Here is an 18,606-nt window from a genome sequence, read left to right on the forward strand (position 1 = left end):
AGCATCCTCATGTGAAATTTACCCTTTGAACCCATGGATTTCTTCACATCTCGCTCCCGAGAGAGAGGTATGGTTATTTGTCTACTCAAAAATAATTTGTTTTGGAACTTACTACCTAAGGAATTTTAACTTAGACGTAGGCCTAAATTTACCAAGTTGATAGTCAGTTTTCTTTTGCCACGTTCCTGTGGCGTATCCGAAATGAATTACTAGGTAGCTATGCAAGGTATTATTGAATATTTATCTTATTTTTTCTTTGTTAGCCAAACTTCACTAAGCCCAAGTTTAGACTAAGGTAGGCCTAACATTACCAATCAACCAAGCATTACTTTCTAGTACCGCAAAATCATGGAGTCCGAAGCACATAGGCTACCTGATAGCCTGTATTTCGAGCTTTTGTTAGGTATAAGAACAGTAGCACCTAGTATTAGGTATCATTGTGGTAGGCCAATACCTACACGGTGCTTTTTTGCCAAGGTACCAGTACTTTTAAGGGTAGTATCTACAGAAAAGACTTTCGGGGCTCCTTGTTTGTTTTACCTGTCCCGCAGGGATGATTAAAACCATAAACAAGCGCCTCAGCGGCGTTGTGGTATTGTGGTAGGCCCACAGGGATGATTAAAACTATAAAAAAGCACCTCGGCGGCGTGGTTGGTATGGTATTAGCGTCTCACCTCAGTGGTCGCTGTTTCGATTCTCGGCCATTCCATTGAGGAGTGAGAGAAGTATATTTCTGGTGATAGAAGTTCACTTTCGACGTGGTTCGGAAGTCACGTAAAGCCGTTGGTCCTGTTGCTGAATAACCATAGGTTCCATACAACGTAAAAGCACCATACAAACAAACAAACAAATAAACAAAAGTTGGTAAATTTCACAAATCATACTTGTACGGCATTATATATGTACACTTTTCTGTGTAGCCCAGAAAAGAAAAAAATCAATAAACGACATCTCGTGTTGAGATATTATGTAGAATTGCCCAATTCTACAGTATCGCAATGTTATTTTGCAAGATGCACATACCTTTTGACTCTTGCACGTGGAACCTTGATGGAATCTGTTTTTTGTACGGTTTTGTTGTACCTAATGGGCGGGGGAAGAAAATGTGAATTTTCATATATTTCAATTCCTGGTATGTGAGGATATAAATACTTTTTTTTCAGTATTTCCCTTGCCATTGTCAGTGGGAAATCAGGGATTTTGGTTTGGCAAAAACTGTATGAGTGGAGTGCACCAGTCTACAAGATAGAAAATATGTAAAGTACAGCATAATAGCAGAAAAAATTTAGTTCATACTATGTTTCAAGAGTACCATCAAACAATAAGAAATTTACAAAGTATTAAAATATAGCATTGGTAGTTAGTACAGGAAGATGTGTAACTTAACTCTCTTTAACCTAATCAAGGGTGCTGGGACCTTACTTGGGGGCCAGTAACTTGTGTGAATTGAGTCTTTCAGCCAAGGTCTCCAGTGTGGAGGCATTTATCAGTGGAAGGGATTACCGTACTTTACTTGCATCTAATGAAAAATATATCGGCTAAGATATTAAGCAACACCCAAGGCATCAGAGTACTTTAGTATAAGAATGAATGAGTTTTTAATTGGTTGGAAAAGTTATTTAACTATTATTTTTAAAAAATGGTCCAAACTGCTATAGTAGATTCACATCAACCATGTATGTGATGTCTAGGTCAGTCCCTTACAGCACTCCTGATTGGCTGTTGATAAGCCAGTCACAGGGCTGGAAACTCTCAGTCTCTCATGAGAGTTCACATGGGCAGGATGTTTGCTCCACTTCTTCTGAGGGGTACGTCTTTCAAAAGTATCCATCAGGAGAGGTGGAACATAATCCTGCCCATGTGAACTTTCATGAGAGACTGAGAGTTTCATGCCCTGTGATTGGCTCATCAACAGCCAATCAGCAGTGTCGTAAGGGACAGGTCTAGACATCAGATGCACGGTTGATGTGAATCAACTATATGGTTAGTAGATCATGCACAACAAGTCCCTGTCACCTTGTGTTATCGAACAGCTTAGAACAGAACACCTTCAAAACAGTAACACTGCATTTAGAAAATGATGCAGATCTTTATACTTTTACAGGAAATGCACAACTTATTGTTCTCCTGTCTATTATAATCCTTATTATCAAGAAAATGTCAAAATGATCATCATTCCTCATTTTTTGTTATTAAGCTTGGTATAGGTTAGGAAATAAATTATTTTGGTGATACTGCAAACAGTGGTGATAACAGCAGTGGTTACTACACAAAAATCTCACAAAATTGTCCATGTTTACAGTGCTTGGTTCTATCAGAGCTGGATTCAGTCAATGAATCTAGGGAAGGAAGTAGTTAACTGGTGATGGGTGTCACCTGCTGTCATCAAGCTCTTTTGCTTCAGCTGCATGAGTCAAGATGCTTTGTTGTGCTCTGACTGGCCACAGACTTCTTTGATCTTTCCTATTGTATGTATGTTTTTTTGCTTCAACTTGGATTTGAACTAGAAAAGTGAACAAGCCGTTTGAAGAATGTAAGCTGTGGTCTGTTTGCTTTATAGCTTTGGTGTTAGTGTAACCATTATTGTTCTGCATTGGCTCTAGGAGTGTGTTGGCTGGTCTCTTTTACATTGGAGATGATTGGTACCAACCAATGGAAGAAGGTTACAAGATGGTTGCTGTTTTCTTTTGAGGGATTACTTTTCCTTCCGTACGAACAAATATTTTCAGCTTCTTTACCATGGGCTCCCTTCTTTCCTTACCTCCTGCTTGTTCTTCCATAGTTCATAAAGGATTTATGTTTGTGGGTGTAGGTAACCAGCCTGAGCTTTCCCAATGTGAGTGAGAGGAGTGTTTTTGTGGTTCACTACCTTCTACCAAGAATTTGTCAGCTGTTTTGAATAAGTACCAACAGATGTTTTGTCTTAGCATTGTGAATGGTCTATCGTTTGATGCTCCTTCCTGCGCAGGCTTACTGGTAAGCAAGTGTCTTGCCTGTTGGGATATATATCATTGAGTACAGTCTGTATTCCTCCAATGCTGCTTCCTGGTATGAAAATTTCTAGACAAGTGAGTGCTTTCTTCTTGAGGATAACAGCATTTGCTCACCTAAGGTTTGAGGTATTGCATAGGTAGGGTTGATAATGGGTTCCCTTAATATGCTTATGAACTTTTGTTTCCATTTGCCTCTTAAACATGAGGACTATCTTAGAATCTTTCCTTTTGTACTTTGCAGAGGTACTATGCAGAAAAGAGTGGAACTACCTTCACACATGTGGAGGTGTGCAGAAAGAGTAGCACTACCTTCTCACATACTGTTTGCATGATCCCAGGATAGAACCTCCAGTTTACAATACATTATCCCCTGATGGTGTACGTACAACCAAGGGTACATGATTGGAAGGTCACTGCATGATGATACCCATGAGTATCTTGCCAAGCCTTGTGCACGTGATTATGCAGACACCTGAGGTTTTCCTGGTTTGTGAAAAATTTATGGGGTTGCAGTCTGTGATTTTGAGCAGTTATGAGTCAACCATAACTTAACATAGGAAAATCTACAGGAATTTAAACTCTGGTTTCGAGCATTGAAGTATCTTTATTGAGTGATTGGCACTGCTAGGTCCAATTATTTGTGACCAGTTAGAGAAGAGCTCACCAGGGCAGATTAGTGTGTCAGCCTCTCTCTTGGTAGAGGATCCAATTTATTGCTTTATAGGATCTGATGAGGCCAAAGAGATCTTCAGAACCTTTTCAGGTTGAGTTGGAATGGGTTTTTTAAAGGAGGTTATTTGGCTTATTGTTAACTTAATGAATTTGGAGGAAGTATAGTCACTGCAAAATGGTAAATATGTTTGAATTTTTTTTGAGATTTCAAGCAGGAGCAAACTGAGTTTCCACATTCTTTCATGTCTCACATTGATAGGAGTCTTGGAGTAAGAAAGGTTTTCTCATTTAAATATAAAATGTTGGAGCAGTCAGAGGAGTTAGATGTTTGTGCATTTGTTCCTACCCCTTCTTCATAATTTCTGTATGCTATATGTTGTGCTCCTGTGTGCTTAATGATTAAGAAATCCATATCAGCTGTAAAGAAGACAGAGATTGTTACATAATGGATAACCTGGAAGTCCATGACTGCCATACATAAAGATTAGCATCTTGAAAAGCCCGGTTTCCATGTGGTACCAGCGTATAAACAAGGCTAACTTCAAAATAAGAGGCTGCAGTGCGAAAAAAGCTCTGGAAGGGCCCCAAAAAATTACCGAAAAGAAAGACAACCTTATCAAAAGAATTGTTATAAAACAACTATCAATTCCAGCCAAGATTTTGAGGGCAAAAAATACCATCTTACATGGAAATGTCCTGAAAGAACCTTACAACATCCTTTGTGGAAAGACCTTGGGAACCCCTCTTGCATTGCTGCAAAGAAGCCTCTCCTTTCAGAAGCAGTGGTTGTGATGGACTTCCCCTTCCTCATGATATGACGGTCACTGTCTTCTTCATGACTGATAAGGATTTCTAAGCTATGTTTAATCATTAAGCATGCAGGAATGCAAAAACATAGCATACACACATTACAAGGAAGGCATAAGGGTGTCTTCCAACTCCTCTTGACAGCTTACCCAACTGTGTCTGTTTGGGTGAAAAGACCCCTCCTATTCCCATATCCATGGGAATGCCAGACATACAATAAAATGAGGAAACTCCATTTGTTCATGCTAGAAATCACGAAAAACCGAATGCATATTTCATTGTAAAATGGAGCTGCATTTGAAGTTTTTTGTGGCAACTGTAACCACTGCCTCTTTGTCAGATGAAGTTGGGAGTTGAGGCCATCTTTGTGACTACGTGTACTGTGTTTGTGGCTTGCTAGTGAAGTCTTTTGCTCTGCCTAGAGTCAGGTCTTCCAGCAGTAAGGTTTTCTTCATGCCTAAGAGTTTTCCCCACCTCATTAGCTTGGGGCTTTAGAATTGGATGTGACTTTTTGCAGCCTAACTCAGGTACTGAAGAGCCTTTGTGAGAAGCCTCATGCAGCCAGGGACATTGGCTCATTAAAAAGCTTTTTGGAGAACTCTGTTTTTCTAGTAAAGGAGGCAAGTGTCTGGCAACATTAGACTGCATGTATGTAGGACATACATGCAGTCTTAGGACATGTGATGGAGCACCCTATTGATGCCCAACAAGTGCAATCTCCAGGCTTCTCTCAGATAGAAAGAAAAGCATCCCACACAAGGTACTTGGAAGGTTTAAGGCTGAAGGTTGAAAGGGTGAGTGACTGGGTCTTAACTACCTTCTTCCGTTCTTACTTCCTCTGTATGACAGCAGTTAGGCTGAATATATGTTGGACAGGCCATGATGTAGGTATGCTTCACACTCAGGCATCTTATCAGAACAGTCTGATCTTATTAGCCTGCTGGCTTCATATTTATAACACATGATGTAGAAAGCAGACAATGTATAAAAGTACATACCTAAAGTCAAAAGAATAAAATGTGTTAACCCTAATGAAAAAGGATTTCAAAGGAACTGTCCTGTCAATAGTATACTCAGAATAAAAATCTTAGATCCACTTTTTAATGAAGGGTTCTGAATTGGATTGACTATAGAGTTTAGGCCTAAGGCCAAGCACTGGGACATACAAGGTCTTTCAGTGCTGAAACGGAAATTGACAGTAATAGGTATGAAAGGGGTAAGAGGAGGAAAGCCTGGCGGTTGCACCATGAATCAATTGTTAGGAGAGGGTGGAAAGCAAGAATGAAAGGGGTTGCAGCCAGGAACCGAAGGCATGATGCAAAGTACCTTAAGTAATGTCTATAGTCCACTGCATGAGGTGGTGCACTTTAGGCACTACCCCCCCTACAGGGTTAATGAAAGGTTCACCATCTGCAATGGATTCTTCAATTTGTTCCAAAATATACACAGAAAGTTATTAAATCTGTACACATAAAGATTTGTTAACAATTAAGATATTTGTAGTATGAATCTGTAAACAAATGTAATAATTATCCAAAACTTATGCAAATAGCCCTGAAAATAATAAACACACCAGGGGGCATACAAGATGTAAAATTTCGTTTTGTCATTTTGTTGCAGTGACATAATTTGCTGCAATATCATCATATTCTCTGTAAAATGTTTACTCCTCAGGTTTCCTTTTTTGAGGTTAAATGTTAAATTTCTTTTTTACCCGTATTTTTCTTGAGTCTAGGTCTTCATCTATTAACTTTCTATAATTTCATGCACCCTCCTTCAAGTCTTCCTCTTGTTAAATTCATATCTACTGCTTTCCTGACTTGACTGTTTCTCATCTTTTCTTATCTCATGTCCCAGCCAAGATCTGCACAAATATCACATGGTTCTCAGTATTCTGTTTGCTCTTATATATTTTGGGTATCAAAAATTCCTACTCTATGGATACGTACAGTATTTGTAATCCTAACATCTTGTTACCTTTGTTACAAACTGAGTTCTCTCCCACAGCCACTTTCTGGCAATTACGATTTCCTTTGCTTAATTTCCAGCCACTATCACCTTTGTTTTTTTATTTTATTGATTGAAGTTGTCTTCTCCATTCCACATTTTCACCTTTTAAACAATTCCATCACCAAGTCCTCAGATTCTGCTGTTAAAACTAGGTCGTGTTCTTCATTTCAAAAATATTTATTATAATCTCTTGCCCAGCATTGTACTTTCCTGTATGAATATAACTGGATAAAATTTATGGCAAAGGCCAAGTGCTGGGACCTATGAGATCGTTCAGTTCTGAAAATCATGTTGAAATGAAATTGTTAACTTGTATTTTTCATAGCTAAAACAACTGAGGTCTTAACATTAGGATAAATCTTCTGGTGCCAGCAGGAAACCGGTTTAAAACAATAGAAAAATTGATATATGCAAGGAACCTGTGATGCATTTAGTCTTCTTCCAACCCAGGATTACAAAAGAGGCGGCTAGAGGTGGGCAGTTAATGTGAAGACCTCAGGTTTGTTAGCTGTGAAAAATACAACCAATTAAAAATTTGTCATTTGTTCATATGTAGAACAAACTGTCAGTCTTAACATTACGATACTCACGCTTGGAGGGAGGTATGAGAATCCTGAACTGACTGGAGGTTCGGCACACTTGACCACTCTTAGAAGTGAGAATTCTAACGAAGAGTAGCTAAGCCTCTTGAGATTTTAGATATATGGGTATCCAAAACTCGTCCACTGGGAGTAAATACAACGTCCAGATTCATTGCATACATGAAGACAAAGAGGACTAGTATATCTGTTCAAGTAACAAACCATTGTTGCCACTGGTAAAGGGTTTGTTGCCACTCTTGTCTCCCCTTGCTGGAGAGGAGTAAATGCTACTGAGAAGCAGATTTGCATGTTGTGTATGGAACACCAAAAGTGCTGTAACTTGCTTGCATCAAGTCGGTTCCAACATATGATGTCTATTCTTCACCTCACTGTAGTCTATTCTTCAATTCACCCATAGAAATAAAGAAGGGTAAAAAGGGAAAGAATGAGACCAGTCATCTCACTCATTCTCTCTGCCACACAGTAATCTTAGGCAAAATGTGAACTATCCTGCCAAGGCCACTGGATGAGCTTACACAGCTTGTAGGGCAGCCACCACCGGAGACCCATGAAAGAGTTCAAGGACCTGTGGGTAATATTCTTTAGGTAGAAGGAAGTGAAAGTGGTTTGCTGAAGCCAGGAACCAGCGTTCAAAATCCTATGAACAGACATGTTCCTAAATGCCAGGGAGCAAGTTATTCCTCTGTCATGTGCTCTTGCATGCACAGTATTGGTTTTGTTTGTTTGTATGGTTTTTTTTTTACTTGGTATGGAACCAGTGGTTATTCAGCAATGGGACCAACAGCTTTATGACTTCCGAACCATGTCAAGAGTAAACTTCTATCACCAGAAATACACATCTCTAACCCCTCATTGGAATGCCTGAGAATTGAACTTGTGGCCACTGAGGTGGCAGGTCAAGACCATACCAATCACGCCACTGAGGTGCTCACAGTATTGGTGACAACTTGATGATCAGTAAGCTTGCTTAATCACCTCACATAGCCAAAATGAAATGTTAGTCTTAAGGCCTGTCCACACGAGCGGGCCTGATTGGCGTGCTCACCCGTGAATGTTGTCCACACGGGTGAGACAATGGAGAGGTGGGCGTGCCCGACAATGCCAGTAGTATCTTCAGTGCGGTACGATAAACATGGTGCCTACCGCAAAGAAGATAGTGTAGCAGCATGATAATTGCTGTGTGATGAAAAAGAAGAAAAAAAAAAAAAGAATATGGTGCAAAGAATGGCTCAGTAAAAGAAATGTATATGGTTAATGTACGTCTGCCGGGGTCGAAGCTCAAGCCATCGGGCACCACCATGGTGATTTTGCTACAAGACCCATCAGGCAATTTGACGGTATGCCCGTTAAGAGGGGAGGTCAGAAGCGGAGAAACCACGGCAAAGTTCTGACTTTTCTCGCCGTTTCTCCGCTTCTGACGTCACATCAGAAAGTTCGTCGACCAAAGCTCGACGGGGCCTAAGACACCACTTTCATGGCTCAGCCTGAGCTAACCCCATGGTGTTTTACATCATAATCGAGACCTTGGAGCTCTCCCAACTTTTTTTGGGAAGCCAAAGCCAGAAGGAAAACTGTTTTCAAAGTCAGTTCCCTGTCTGGCAAACAATGTAAGAGTTGAGTGGAGTTCTAGTGAGATTACTCAGAACCAGAGGTTTGAGTTCTCTATGTGAAAAAGACTGCTCCCAGCTCCTGAACAACATTAGAGATCTCCCAGGATGAAGTGATGTCCATGTTTTTCTTAAGTAAAACTATCTCCCAGGATGAAGTGATGTCCATGTCTTTCAGAAGTAGAACTAAAACTTGAGCAGGCCTGTAGCCTTCAGTTTCAAAGCATGTTAATGAAGAAAAATGGTATTAAACCAAGAAGTTACTATAGCTAGAATACCAAACTTTAATTTTAAGCATCCAGCTAGGACTTGGTGTAGTACTGTACAGCTACAAAATTTATCTTCAATATATATGGCTCTGATTTTACTCAGATCAATAGTAGTTTTAGGTTTGATTTGATGTTAGAATCACAAGAGTAAACCAAGGTTGCTTTTATAGAGTTAGGCGTAACTTTTTTTTTTTTTTTTTTAGTAAATGGGTGCATTTTGGTTGTGTTCTGTACAGGTCTCATGATTAAATATTCCCAACTTTGTCAGCGACAAAATGTATTCCTCATAGGTTGTTAGTATTTGCAAAATGTATGTTCCATAGTTTGGAAGACTGTTAATTTGGTTTCAAAACTTTCAGAAGCTAAAGCAAAATTAGCTTGTCAATGTAAACCAATTTGGCAGTCTTCGAGTTTTGCAATTTATTTTTTTGTACACTAGACTGCAGATGTGGGCAAGATAAATAATTACTAGTGCTATCTGTAATTTTTTTTAATAAAGTATGCAATAATGAAATGTGTTAGTATGGGAAAAGGTGTGCGCTAGGCATGTCAAAGGAGACACTGGGCTGTGGGAATAAGAGTAGACACCCCCTTCACATGCAACTGCATTCTACTTAGCTTACATGTGGGTCAAAGTAAATTCTCTTGCTAGACATGAACTTATGGCATGCTGGTTATTTGTTTCTCTTTGTTCTCCTAGGTTTAAGCGGGTTCCTACTATGAAATTTCTTCTCCTAGGTTTAAGTGGGTTCCTACACTATGTAAGTTATGTGGTTAATAGAAATTTCAGATTAAGAATTAATGTGGTAAACAAATGTTTACAGAAATTTCAGATTGTGGTAAACAAAAATTCCACACAAAAAAAAGGGTCCTTTATTTAAGAGAACCTACAGCTCTTCCTCTGGTTTTTAAGGAACTCCCTACCCATGTTATGCTTTGGTACATAGTATTTTTGGAGGTTGAAGAAAAAAAAAATTATTTACAATATTGGCTGCCTCCATTTAGCATTTATAATCTATGGAAATGTAAACAATACACAGGCACTGATTTCCTCAATTATGTTGACATTATCTCTTGATATTTACAACAAAGCAACCAAATTGAATAGTGGCAAGTAACAAACACATTCACTCTAATTAGGTCGAAATTAAATTATCTGTTAAAACTGTACCAGTTTGCCCCATTCATTCATTTGGATACTCTGCCAAAATCTGCACAATTAAACCCCATTCCCATAACTATAAATTTACCCCTGGAAAGTGGCCAAGAAGTCTGTAACAATCTTTTTAAGCTTAGTATCAGTGTCTGGGGTAATCTGTCCTTCCTTAGCAATGGTGGTGAGGAGATCCTGGTGACTGGTCTTGATCATGGCCATGAATTCCTGTTCAAACTTGGTAATCTTAGATGGGTCCAACTTGTCAAGGTGACCACGTACACCACAGTAGATGACAGCTACCTGCTCTTCAATAGCCATGGGAACTGTAAAAGGACAAGTATTTTTATTAATTATACTATAATACCATTATGCACTTCTAGCTTGTTGCACTTCTCTTAGCATAGAGAAATAACTTAAATTAAGTTAAATGGGACAGGATCACACTAAGAAAAACACCATACATCTTGTCAAAACTTAAAATTCACTCACCATATTGTCCCTGCTTCAACAATTCTGTGAGACGAACACCACGGTTCAACAGCTGCTGGGTGGAGGCATCAAGATCAGAACCAAACTGGGCGAAAGCAGCCACCTCACGATACTGGGCAAGCTCTAGCTTCATGGAACCAGCCACCTGCAAGTGTATTTCTAGATTTAATTTCCAGTGCATTTTATACATCCTACTGTTACTAAAGCCTCCACATTACACAAAACGTGACAGACAAGACAACATGACCACCTCACCTGCTTCATGGCCTTTGTCTGGGCAGCAGATCCTACTCTGGATACAGACAGACCCACATTAATGGCAGGGCGGATACCTTTGTAGAACAACTCTGTCTCCAAGAAGATCTGTCCGTCTGTGATGGAAATGACATTGGTAGGAATATAAGCGGACACATCACCAGCCTGGGTTTCAATGACAGGCAGAGCAGTGAGGGAACCACCGCCATTGGTGTCGTTCATCTTGGCAGCACGCTCGAGTAAACGTGAGTGAAGGTAGAACACATCACCAGGGTAAGCCTCACGACCAGGTGGACGACGCAGCAGCAGAGACATTTGACGGTAGGCAACGGCCTGCTTGGACAAATCATCATAGATGATGAGGGCATGCTTGCCATTGTCACGGAAGAACTCTCCCATAGCACAGCCAGAATATGGGGCCAAATACTGCAGAGGAGCAGCATCAGAGGCAGTGGCAGATACAACGATGGTGTACTTCATAGCATCTGCAATAAGAAATTTGTTATACATTAATAATAATAATAATAAAATAATAAAAAAAAGCCTCTGTACAACAGAAAAAAAAAAACTATCTACATTTGAATCAAATAAGTGGATTTTTTTTTTTTTTTTACTGACCAGTATCAGTAAGCCTCTTCACAATCTGGGCAACAGTAGACCTCTTCTGACCAATAGCAACGTAGATACAGTACAGTTTCTTCTTTTCGTCGGCAGCATCATTAAATCTCTTCTGGTTGATGATGGTATCAATGGCAATAGCAGTCTTGCCAGTCTGACGATCACCAATGATCAATTCACGCTGGCCACGACCAATAGGCACAAGAGAGTCCACAGCCTTAATACCTGTCTGCATAGGTTCCCTCACAGAGATACGAGGAATGATACCAGGAGCCTTGACACCAACACGAGCCCTGCAATCAAAGTAACCGCAATGACTCTAGGAAAACATTCAAAATAAAACTGCCCCAAACTGCAGAATATTGAAACCTCACAACAAAATAGTTGCCAATTTATGCTTTTTAATACTTATGAAAACTTCAGCTAATTGGATTCAGTGCTTTGGTATCTTTAGTTTTCTGATATAATTTTGGTATTACAGTTTCGGTCAAATTCAGATATCTAATTTTTTACTTATATTTTTTAGATGATTCATAGGAAAACTTGCTAGAATCTTCCGCAAATTAAGTGTTATGGAGATTTGCCGATGAATATTTTTCCTTGTTGTTGTATTAAGGATGTGTTTATGCCGACATGTTAGTTTTTCTCCTGATGGTATTTAAGTTTTTTGTCAATGTATTGTGGGTAAAAATGCCTGATCGCCCTTTGTTTTTGGTTATAAATTATGGGCACTGTAAAAATGCTGAAACCTGATTGGTTGATTTGTTTCAAGATTATCCAATTAACCATGATAGCTGGTGGGATCACTAATTTTCAGATTTTATGACCACTTTCCAAATTGCCATAATCTATAAATAAGAATGATTAAAACTAGTTCTTATTCTACTTAAAAGGGTATGGGGGCAAGATGTAGGTTACGGAGGTTCTGCAAGTCTAAGATCGAGACTAGCTGGTGGGCATATCCCCATCTTTGATGATGGGAAAGGGTCAAGCCTGAATTACTGACAACTAATTAGGAAATAACTATGTAGATCTAGGGTACTTATCCACGGCGACCTAGACTATTGGCAGTTGCGGTTTTTCAATGCAGTTTTACCTACTGAACAAGAATTTAAAGTAATATTTATTCGGACTGTAATTAACCCCCAGGGGCCAGTACTAAACACAGCAAAATACATTGGACGCCCCAATCCCTAGTGGATGTCGTATCCGCGGTTACGTTCCTTGCAGTCCGTGCGGAGTGCTTCTGTATAAATACCAATAACTTAGTAAAAACAGTTATGTACAATTATGTACAGTAAATTGAGGGTGTGTGTGTGTAAATACTCAAAATCCCAGAATACAGTATGCACTATAAATTTACCAACCTGACAGATGATGGAAGAGGGCCCTTGCCATCAATGGCATTTCCCAAGGCATCGACAACACGGCCAAGGATACCTTCACCAACAGGGACATCCACAATGGCACCGGTACGCTTTACAATGTCACCTTCACGAATAAGCTTGTCGTTACCAAACACTACAACACCAACATTATCAGGTTCCAAATTCAAAGCCATACCTGTTGAAAAAGAATTGTGTGTGATTACCATTTGCTGGAAAATAATTTTCTACATTTAAACTGCCAGCTGCAGGAATATTTGATGAATGTAGCTTTTATAAACAGTATTTGCATTATCGAAGAAGCATTGTGACTACAGGGACAAATTTTTGAGAAAGCAAGCAAGACAGGGATACCTTTTAGGCCGGATGAAAATTCTACCATCTCTTCTGCCTGGATGTTCTTCAAGCCATAAACACGAGCAATACCATCACCAATGCTCAGCACACGACCAGTCTCTTCCAAATCTACCTTGTGAGCAGCACCTGAAAAAGAAAGGCGTTTAAATAAAATTGCTACCGTTGGTGTTATAACCAGAATAATGAAACTAGGTACTGTATACAATATTTAACACCTAAGTACTGTAACCAATATTTCACACAAATGATCCTTTCAATGCACATTTAATCGGTAGGAGACGTCATGATTAATCTGACGTGGGATATGTACCATCAGGGTAATTATAATCTACGTAGAAAAGGGCAAATAAAAACTGCTCTGATTGCAGGACCTAAAGATAGAAAGCAAGCTACAAAGAGGCACTGCTGAAACGTCCTGAAATATGGTAAACTAAAACACCATTGTTCAGGTGTTTGATTTCAACCTACATTCTCAGCTAGATATATTACATTTTGAAAAACACGGAGTCAAAAAATATCAATTGCTAATTTTCCTTGCAAAACCTTATCTTCACGACAGCTCACTTACCAAGAATGCGCTCCTCCAAGATAGTGGAGACCTCAGCCGAGCGTGCAACATTGCCGGTCGAGAAATTTTTGGCAACTAGTGCTGCACCAGGGAGAACTTTGGAAACCTGAAAGTATATAACCATTGAAATTTAAAGTCAAAATATCCAATAACATGTAATTAGTTCATAATATTGCACAAATAAAATTTCCTCAAAATACTCTAGTTTGGAAAATTAGCAAATCTTCCACATTGAATAAAAGGATAATTGTGGAGGACAAATATAAGCAGTTTTATTAGGGCACGTAGGTTTGGGTGACTGCAATATAAGTGATTAGTTTTTCATTAACATTTCTGACAGCCACTAGGCTCTTGGAATATATTGGGGTAATCCTGAAGAATAACCAGGCATTTCATTCTCCTATGCATGATGTCAAGAGAGGGGAGGATATATATATTATATATTTATTTTTTTATTTTTTTTGCACAAAGGAAATGATGACATGGTGCCCTAAGATAGGTTATAGGTTAGGATGTATGTATTCTTGAAATGTGTCTTTGATCTGCATTTAAACAGGCCATGGCTTGCAGAAACAGGTCTGTGCCCAACTCTTCTGCACTTTCACAAACAGACCCCACCCTTGTAAGGGATTTTTTACATGTTGCCAAATTTACCATTTTGTGCAAAATACAATAAAACTATTTACATCTCTGGATATAGGGTTAGCATCCTTTCAAATAATTTGGTACAACAATATTTCTTGTGCACCTTCATTCATTATTTTAAAATGAAGATGTACAAGCAAATGTTGCTCCCTCTCAAATATCAGCTTTGATGTTTACTATATATTTACATACAGCATTAATGATCATTGGAACTACAGAATGTATCTACCAACACAAGTTTACTTACAACCAGATAATAATGAGTTATGTAATTTTAACTATTGAAAAATCACATTTTAATTTAAAAAGTACCTATATACCAAAGTTTCCCCTTGGCATAATTTGGATTTCCAACCCTTAAAACTGTACGAAGCATGTCCGTGAAGTACATAGTTTCCAAAGAATAAAACTCAAAAAATACATTTTGCCATTTCACCTATTTATAAATTTTTACACAATGACGATAAAGCAAACAACTAGAGATATTAAAATATAAATACATGCCCTGGGGCCAATTTATACTTTCGTCAATGTAGCTTAGTTGCAACAACCTTGCCTAGTGTAAAGTACTTAAATCTTATATTACTTTTTCTCATACAGCTTGGAGCAAGATAAAAGCTACTAACTATAGCCAGATTATTGCATGGCACCCTTGGTGAGGTTAGGAAGCATCCTTGTAATTTTTGCTTGGGTACAGTATTATAGGTCAGGCTAGATTGGGGTCCCGACAGGTAAGGGGACCAGTACCCATGTCAGGATTCACCTGTTATTCACTCATAACTGTCCCCACCCCCAAAAAAAACTTAGACCAGAGTTTTCCACTTAGGCCTACAACTAGGCTAATAGCCTACTTTAATGGTATAGTGGCAATTGTGGTAGGTTAAATGCCATTTCTTAAATAGCCGACTGGGACAGGTTACCTTTTTGGGGGTCCCCCTTATGTTAGGTTAGGTAGGTAATATCTGGTTAGGTCAGGACATGGCATTATAGGAAACGTTAGGTCTATATGAATGGGGAAACCTGTCCCGGTCGACGACAATGTTGTATCTGTAAATATTTGAAATAATGACATCTTGCATACAATTCTGGCCTAAATGCGTGGAAAATGCAATGCCTTGGGCAAAGTCCTGATATAATTTATTATGGTGGTTACAGATCCCTTAATCGCGCAGCTTTGTAGTATTTTTAATTTTATTCAGTAATACACGCTATATATAACTATGGCTAGTAAGGTTCGACTACCTAACAGTTCCGATTCATCGGCAAGTCTCACCTACCGGCTGAGGTAGCCACCTTTTGTGCCCTTGATTAGGCAAAATTTAGATTATATGCAAATCCTAAAATCAACAAACCTTGCTGAAGGCATGAAAACCGAAAAGAACAATTGACTAGCAATGGACCAATTCCCTATCTTTACTTGAAAAGTATTTCTTAAGCCAACGTAGCCAGAGGGAAATGGGCGCTAACATGGGGCCGTCTACAAAGATTGGTTACAATTCACTAAAAGAAAAAAAAATCTGACTTTCACTTCCATAAATACGTAGTTGAAAGCATATATATTTCGTTTCATAAGCAACCAATACTACTCGACTCGAGAAAAGAACAGGCATACAATCAACTTAGGAAAAATGGTCGGTGTGATCAGCTGATCGTCGACCAAAGACAACCGGCCACCCTACCAAATTTTTAAAATTTGCTTTATATCACAGTTAAATTTTCAGCACATCACAATAACAGTAATACACAGCAATAGCACCGCTCACCTGTACACTGCTTCTTGGAAGTTGCCTAGCCAAAGAGGCTGCAAGTCGTACGGATATTTGCGCCATCCTTATTCTCTGTGAACACCCCGGCAACTCAACAAGATGGTAGAATCGGCTGCTCGAGAGAGAATTTGGCAGGCTCTGGCCGGCACCTGTGTATCGACCCCAAAATGGTTTTACGGATTATGACGATATTACGTTTTAGTTTTGCTTCATATTTGCCTGGTTATCTATGCTAATATTTTTATGATTACTTTTGCATTGATAATTCATATATATAGGTGATATATCATGAAAAATATCATAATCGTTTTAGGACCAGGGAAATCAATAGGTACCGTTCTTTGTGAATACAAGATTTTACCTTGAGCAAATATACCATGTAAATAATTTCATTTAAAGTTGTTTGAATGGTTTTAAAACACAAACTGTATTTTAAAACATTAAAATATAATGTATGTGCAAATAAGATGAAAAATGAGTGTCCGAACCCGGTACCAAAATAGGAGTTGAGAACAACTCTAATATACACTACCGTCATTCGCTGGGCCGGTTCACAATCGTGACGGTGGCAACCGGACCAGCTACGTGCCCCTGTTGCCCAGCGCATCGTTGTTTATTGTATTATATAATCAGACGGCCATGTCGAATGCTCATTCCTCTAATTTAATGGTAATATTTAAGCTTGATAATTGGTCAATATAATTCAAATTCCAAGTTCGATACAGGTAAACATAAACAAAACAGGAAATGGTGGTATTCATTGAAAGATTAAGTCACATATGTATATTGTGTAATAGGGCAAGTTATTGTAACTTGAATGTTATGTGCTGTACAGACGAGGAAGTTGTTAATTTCGTGGTTTCCTTGAACATTTAGGATACCCATGTCACTACAAAGCCTTATGCCCAAATGAAGATTACTTGATTTTGCGATTTCGTTGAACATTTTGGATACCCATGTCACTACAAAGCCCTATGCCCAAATGAAGATTACTTGATTTTGCGATTTCGTTGAACATTTTGGATACCCATGTCACTACAAAGCCCTATGCCCAAATGAAGATTACTTGATTTCGTGATTTCGTTGAACATTTTGGATACCCATGTCACTACAAAGCCCTATGCTCAAATGAAGATTACTTGATTTCGTGATTTCGTTGAACATTTTGGATACCCATGTCACTACAAAGCCCTATGCCCAAGTGACGTAACATAGTCAGACATTTTGACGAGCTTATTAAAAAATTATGGAGAAAGCGAGAAGTTGAGAGGCCGTTGTCGCTATTACAAGGACATATTATAGTAGTACATAGTAAAAAAAACCATAGATTATATATTATATATATATATATATATATATATATATATATATATATATATATATATATATATATATATATATATCAGTAAGCTGTTTTATCCAACGTCAGAAAAAAATACAGATTTATCTAGCTGAATCTCACATGGAACCCTCTATATCCCGAAAACTTCCACAGCAATATCAGGTGCTTCGTAATTATCCCCACTGTTCATCAGCAATGCAACGAACTCCCTCCCGACGTAGGATACACAACATCGCTCACTTTTCTACGTTTACATCTCGGCTAAACATTCCCGAAACTTTTAAAGAAAATTGATTTATCGAAAACTAATGAAAACGGACGATTTCTGTATTTTTTTTGTCAAATAATTCTAGAATGTTTTATCTGTAAATAATTCTAGGATGTTTTATCTGTAAATTCTGCTAAACACGAGGTTTAGCAGAATTTACTCTGTAAATTCTGCTAAACCTCGTGTTATTGTATGGTTATTCAGTTTTAATGGACCCCTTTTTTCGCAAGATTCATTATTCTGTCTAACATTCATGACATTAGGTCATGCGATAGGCTGATATGATATTACTCTTCCTTCTGTTTGGGAAATAAATAGCTTTAGTAATGAGGTATTACTTTACATTTTGTTAAGTTTTTTCGAACGTGTAAAATCGAGTATCTGGAAGAAGGTCGATATACTATATATATATATATATATATATATATATATATATATGTGTGTGTGGTGTGTGTGTGTGTGTGTGTGTGTGTGTGTGTGTGTGTGTGTGTAAGAAGTCCAAGAAGTTAAATGACACAGTGGAAACTTATTTTTCTCATTATGGAAGCTCATAGCATGAAATTAACTTCGAGTTACCTCTATATTTACAGGGGGAATTTTCCTTCATGTAACGCCGATAGCCGGCTATGGAGCTGCTATAGCCGGGTCTACAGTCACATGACCTCCAGTGTTCATAAGATAAGCCAGAATTGGCAACTCTCTCTCTCTCTCTCTCTCTCTCTCTCTCTCTCTCTCTCTCTCTCTCTCTCTCTCGAAGTGCTTGAGACGTGTTTCAAGTGCTACACATTGAAATATAT

At 38.6% G+C, this 18,606-nt stretch overlaps 1 protein-coding gene and 1 long non-coding RNA gene across 2 annotated transcripts; one reads left to right on the top strand and one right to left on the bottom strand.

Annotated features, from left to right (window-relative positions):
• The first annotated feature begins 9,528 nt into the window (after window positions 1-9,528).
• LOC135202361 (uncharacterized) lies at window positions 9,529-10,038 on the top strand. Its single transcript, XR_010311721.1, has 2 exons — window positions 9,529-9,660; window positions 9,699-10,038. It is a non-coding gene; the product is annotated as an uncharacterized LOC135202361 (long non-coding RNA).
• Window positions 9,818-16,351, bottom strand: LOC135202360 (ATP synthase subunit alpha, mitochondrial-like). The gene is made up of 8 exons (XM_064231724.1): window positions 16,197-16,351; window positions 13,789-13,894; window positions 13,218-13,346; window positions 12,846-13,041; window positions 11,479-11,771; window positions 10,861-11,345; window positions 10,606-10,750; window positions 9,818-10,439 (listed from the first exon to the last, which is right to left on the bottom strand). The coding sequence occupies exons 1-8, from the start codon at window positions 16,260-16,262 to the stop codon at window positions 10,207-10,209; spliced, it is 1,653 nt and encodes a 550-aa protein (XP_064087794.1). The 5' UTR covers window positions 16,263-16,351; the 3' UTR covers window positions 9,818-10,206.
• Window positions 16,352-18,606: the final 2,255 nt, after the last annotated feature.

This window comes from Macrobrachium nipponense, chromosome 30 (assembly GCF_015104395.2).
Source record: "Macrobrachium nipponense isolate FS-2020 chromosome 30, ASM1510439v2, whole genome shotgun sequence".
NCBI lineage: Eukaryota > Metazoa > Arthropoda > Malacostraca > Decapoda > Palaemonidae > Macrobrachium > Macrobrachium nipponense.